The 6,000-nt window shown below is 36.0% G+C and overlaps 1 protein-coding gene across 4 annotated transcripts in view; it reads left to right on the forward strand.

Annotated features, from left to right (window-relative positions):
• The window catches only part of LOC126827118 (neprilysin-4), a 73,966-nt gene that overhangs the window by 33,208 nt on the left and 34,758 nt on the right, over positions 1-6,000 (forward strand). For all 4 annotated transcript variants that reach the window (XM_050556319.2, XM_050556320.2, XM_056102414.1 and 1 more), the window contains one exon: positions 5,343-5,537. In XM_050556319.2, the coding sequence (XP_050412276.1) occupies positions 5,343-5,537 (195 nt within the window). The remainder of the gene's footprint in view (positions 1-5,342; positions 5,538-6,000) is intronic.

The raw sequence follows: 6,000 nt of genomic DNA on the forward strand, positions 1-6,000 counted from the left end.
TTATTTCAATGATTCGCTTGCGCGTAGGGGTAAGGGGTCTTTAGTCGTGGGACTGATGACAGAACATGCCTCGGCTGCCCTCACCCCGGCAATACTATATACCGGAAAACACCATTTTATACTGAATACGGGAAAACACTGTAAAAACACTAAATACCAGGTAACACACTAAATACCGGAAAATACCCTAAATAGGTAACCCGGAGACTGGCACCCTAAATAGATAACCGGGAGCCTGGTCCTTTGTGTGCCTGGGTTAGGGTTAGGGTTAGTTTCTGGTTTATAGTATAGCCCTTCTCCGGGTTACCTATTTAGGTTAGTTTCCGGTATTTAGTGTGTTTTCCGGTATTTAGTGTTTTTCCCGTGTTTTCTGGTATTCAGTATAACATGGTGTTTTACGGTAGTTTTCCTGTTGTTTTCCGGTGTTTTCCGGTATATAGTATAGCCCCCCTCACCTCCTACTGCTACTTTTGGTGGGCAGGGTGGGTCCTGGTTGTTACAGAGCTTATTTCACTACCCCCCCCATCACCTTTCAGAGTGTCTTTATTCCTTATTACAGAGCTTACCTTGGTTGAACCCCCATCGTCTCTGGGGGGTGTCTTGGTTGTTAATGAACTTATCTTGGCTAACTGTCCATCGCCTCTTGTGGTGGTCCTGGTTGTTAATGAACTTACCTTAGCTGCCCCTCATCGCCTCTTGTAAGGGAGGGGGTGGGGGGTCTGTTTGTTACGGAGCTTACCTGATCACTGATCAAATCAACCCAACCTTATTCGACATTTTATTTACGACAAAATCAAATCTTCCATTGAAAAGCATCAAGAGAATTAATAAACACGATCGGCTGGAACACGACAGGATAAATTAAATACATTAAGAATAAAGAATATTACGAGATGTGATAAAATTGAAAACTGGTAATCATTATTGATTCCTACGTTTAATTAAGTTGGTAAAAAGATAGGAAGGTTAGATAATTCAATTGTGAATTTCTGGGAGATGAACAGAACATTTATTGAATGAGATTAGTAACTCTATTGAATGTGTAACAGCATCTGAGTAACATACATTCTACCGAGTACGGTCGACAATTTCTCTTCTGTCATCAGAATCTTATTTCATTTAAACATGCATTATGCAAGAGCAAAATCTGCTTATTACAAGTCTTTCTTTAGGCCTGAAATGTTATCTAAATTATTAATTAGACATTAATTAACTTATCCACACCATAATCAGCTCTCGATGTCAAGGCTAGCCTTCGATGTTGGCTGGATTAGATTCCTATATGCCGCTTAACGGCCATTGATATTTAAATCAAAACAGTGGATAAATGAGACTATGCTGTTTATATTAATGATTTTAGTAATGATGACCGAGACTATGCGAAAATTTCACCCGCTTCGTTCTCGGCTCATAGTGGATCAATTTGACTGAAATTTTCAGCAAATTACCTTTACACTATCTAGTTTTTAACTATTATAGCGAGAACTGCCATCTCTTTATCTTATCTCCCATAATGTATCTTTAATCGGTCAGTGAGTAATTGTTATGTAATGGTACGACCTAAGTACAGAACTGGTTGTAGAAAATGTGGGGCCCAATTTGGGAGGCCCAAAAATGAAATTAAATGGGGTTTAATGTCCTATTGTTCTGCTCCGACTGGGCATACAGTGTGCTATGAGGGAAATCTTGCCCAAGGGGCACTATGGCCTACTCATATATCGAATTCCAACTGCCAAGGGATCTTTTATGTGCATGCCAATGTATACACGGGACCTCGTTTTTTTGTCTCATCCGAATGAATTTATACTCCATCATCTCCTTAATGATGCAAATTACAAAAGTTCAGTTAAACATACATGTCTATTGCAGGTCTTTCTTTAGGCCTGAAATGTTATCTAAATTATTAATTAGACATTAATTAACCTATCCAGACCATAATCAACTCTGCTGTTTATCGTACTGATTTTAGTAATGATGATCGAGGCTAGGCAGAAATTTCAATCGCTTAGTTCTCGGTTCATAGTGGATTAATTTGAATGAAATTTTTAGCAAATTGTCTTTACATTATTTAGTTTTTAACTATTATAATGAGAACTGCCAACTCATTATCGAATCTCCCATAATGTATCTTTAAGTTGATTATTTGCCATTTAATTTAGAAAAACAAAATATATTATCAACAGTAGATAATCTCTTGTCTTGGAATTTTTTTCTTTTTAAAAGTTCCCGTAAATGTTATCAATGAGTTCTATACGTAAGATTTAGATAAAAAGCTGACAGTTCTCGTTACAATAGTTGATAATCTCCTGGCATGGAATTTTTTACTTTTTAAAAGTTCCTGCAAATGTTAAGTTATCAATGAGTTCTATACGGAATCTGGTTAAACTAGTAACATTAATATTAATTTAAATAACCACGTCCTGTCTTTGTTAAACTAGCAATATTGTTAATCATTTATAAATAAATGTCATGCAATTAAATAAAATGGAAATTGGATTTAACGTCTTAGCAGACGCCGTAGGTCTGGAGATGCAGGGAGGTCCCTGCGTTGAAAGTGTCTCAAGATTTTCTTTTGTGATTTCTAGGGTTTTGTGTTGCATGCAAAAATCGTATTGCAATATATTGCGATACTTGACAAAAAGTATTGCAATATATTACAGTATTGCAATACTTCGATAAAGTCAGAGTTTGTCACAAAGCACAGTTTTATTGTTTTTACAACTTTGGTCTTTGACACTTATTTTTTTACTGAATAATACTAAATTATGTGAATACACATGTCTTTTTTTATGTTTTTACAACTTTGGTCTTGTCTTTGCAGACTTATTGTTTACTGCAATGCCTCAAAAATATGACTGATTATAAAGTCTGTTTAAACAGTCCAGCTAAAATTTGAATATAAAATAACAGTAGAAAAATATCGATACAGCAAAAATGTATCGATACAGTGCATCACAGATGATCGTATTTCAATATATCGATATAGCAATATTTTTTGACAACCCCAGTGATTTCCCCTTGTGGACATAAAAGATCTCCCTTGACAGTTGGTTGGAATTCGAAATAAGAGTAGGTCAAAGCGCTGCTGGCCGAGAAAAAATTTCTTAAATAGCACATAGCACGCCGTACGCCTGTCTTCATTGGTCCAGATAAAGCAGAAAAGTTCCTTAAGATTTTAGTGTGTAATTTCCCCTTGTGCACATTATAGAACCCTTTGACATTTGAAATTGGAAATTAAGAGTAGCAAAATTTCCCTCTTAACACATTGTAGGCTGTGCTTGTCTCCATTAGCTCGGTTGAAGCAGCAGGACATTAACTCCTATTTTATTTGTTAGAGATGAGAGTAGATTTATTTATAAAGAGTATAATGTTAGCCTAATCACCATCTTGTTATTTTATTAGTACAATACATTTACTGTCATTAGTAAGACATTGATATTGTCGACCATTACCACTTTGTCGCGATGTCTGTAGATTAATGGCATAAAGCTTGTTGACGTCAGTCTGTGTCGTGTTAGCACTCTATAGTATCCGGACTATAAGATATGACAGTGTCCTATAACCCAAGTGAACCTACGTTTTCATTCTTTCCTTGTCAAAACAAAACTGGTTGTATGTGACAAAGTGTAGGGTCACCTATCCGGGAACGGGAGCAGGTCGTGTCATCCCACTACCGGTTCATCTTGGGCTGTTTCAGCCCAAATTTACGCGGGTCCTTTCATCCCACTTATATCGGGTCGTTTCATCCCACAAATTTAAAAATCGGTATAACATGAATTTTTAATATTTTATTTATACATTAATACAAATAACAACATGCCAATGCAATTTTATCATAGTGTCCAACTCCTTCTTTTGCATACGCCTTAGCTTATTTTCCGAATATTTTATTTATACGATGTCAATGCAATTTTAATATGAATAGTGTCCAACTTCTTTCTTTGTATACGCTTTAGTTTATTTTCCGAATCCACACCAATTCTCGACACCAATTTCACTAAAATTACATTGTTTACAATCGAGCGATGCTCATAGCAAAACATTCAGCTTGTAATACACTGTATAGTCATTTGCATGCATGTTGTTTCACTATAACAGGATTGCCAGTGATATAACAGATCAAAGGAAAAAATTGCACGTAGCCACTATTTCGACACGTGTAACCTTTAGATGTTCAGACTACCTGCCGTCTCAAATAACCCAACGTTAAAAGAAAGCATGCAGTGTCCACCTTACAACAGGTTCCATTGATTTACGATTTATTTTATAACTTATCACACAGTTTAGACCACAATGTGTTACCTTTCGCATTTTGATATTCTAAATGAATTCTTATTCAGATTTCTTATATTTGGAGATGTTTAGTTTCATTTCGAGTACGGAAATTAAATCAACGATCAGTTTTAAAATTAATTATGGTTTCGAAATAATATCAATCTAATTTGGCTTATTTAAAAGGGGCTCCTGCGCAATTTAGTTGATTATTTGGTAATACGTAGAGTCCATGATGGTTTTTTTGCCGAGTGATTCAGCTGTCAATATGTAATTATTCCATACATTATTGTTTATTTAACAATAAGTGAGTGTTTAACAGTTTATTTTACGATAAGTACAACTCAGGTAATTGACTGCTATTATAATAACAAGGGGGATGAAACAGCCCGATAAAAAATCAGGTTGGAATGAAACAGCCCGGGGTGAAACGGTTGTGAGATGAACTGACCCGCATCCACCTGTCCAACCTCATGGGTTTTCTCCGGGTTCTCCGGTTTCCTCCCACTGCTAGAGACCCCTACGCACTAGCGAATTATTCAAATAAAATTGAATCATATGTTAGTCCCGAAATGACCTAGTTTATGTCGAGTGGACGTTAAACCCCATCGCTCTCTCTCTCTCTGTCTGTCTCTCTCTCTCGCTCTCTTATTCTAGATTTGTTTGCTTGAAGTGACGGGCATTGAGTATTGTTTCATCTCCAAGAAAATTTACCTTGGTATCAAAATTCCTGGGGAGAAGTTTGATGGAAAAATATAATTGCCCAGACCTTATAATTACCTTTATATGGTTTGATTATAAGGTCTTGAGATAGTACCCTTATATGGTTTGATTATAGGTCTTGACAGATAGTATCATTATATAGTTTTGACAGATAGTATCATTATATGGTTTATTTATAAGATCTTGACAGACTGTGGTAACAGTATTGTTGATATTACGGTTACTTTTCTTAATTACATCTGAGTACACATTAATGTGGATTAAGACCATAGAAATGTGATATTTTATCGAAAAGGGCAAATGATGCAGCGTTATCTTTAATTATTATATTTTTTTTTTATTTGTAGATGATTCAACAAACCCTGGCATCACTCACGACATGCACTCCTCGAAGTCAGAAAAAGCGAAATACATATCCACCGGGCAAATATTTTATGATGATAACGGGCAAACACAGCAAATATACTTGCCCACGTCCCAAATTATTCAAACAGAAGAAGGGGAAGCAGAAATCTGTTTAACGCCAGCGTGTGTTAAAGCAGGTATGTAGTGTTTTTATTAATCAAAAATAAAATGGGGTTTAGTTACTAACTCAATATCACCCATAGTCTTCGACTTATTGGTCAATTTACCGTGAAAAGATGGGCTTCTGGTATCCGATATTTAAAGATAGGTTCCCAGAAAAGTATTTATCAGGTGGTTATTTCCAATAAAAGTATGGCAATTTTGGTATATATGGAAAGTAGAGATATCCAGTCTTACTAGAAAAAATACTGGATTCCCTGAAAAACACTCGTGGAGCGTATACAGGACAAAAATGTAAGGGTTCCCCTAATCGACAGCCCGACGATTAGGAATACCTGCATGCGTGATGTCGAAGGTTGCACGCGAAGATTGAGCGTTTGGTGTACATGTTGATAAACTTTATGAAGAGTTAGACATACAACACTTTCTGAGATAAAAATCACGGAAAAAGATGTGGGCAGTGGATAATCCGAGAATTTA

The sequence above is a fragment of the Patella vulgata genome, chromosome 7, assembly GCF_932274485.2.
Source record: "Patella vulgata chromosome 7, xgPatVulg1.2, whole genome shotgun sequence".
Lineage (NCBI taxonomy): Eukaryota > Metazoa > Mollusca > Gastropoda > Patellidae > Patella > Patella vulgata.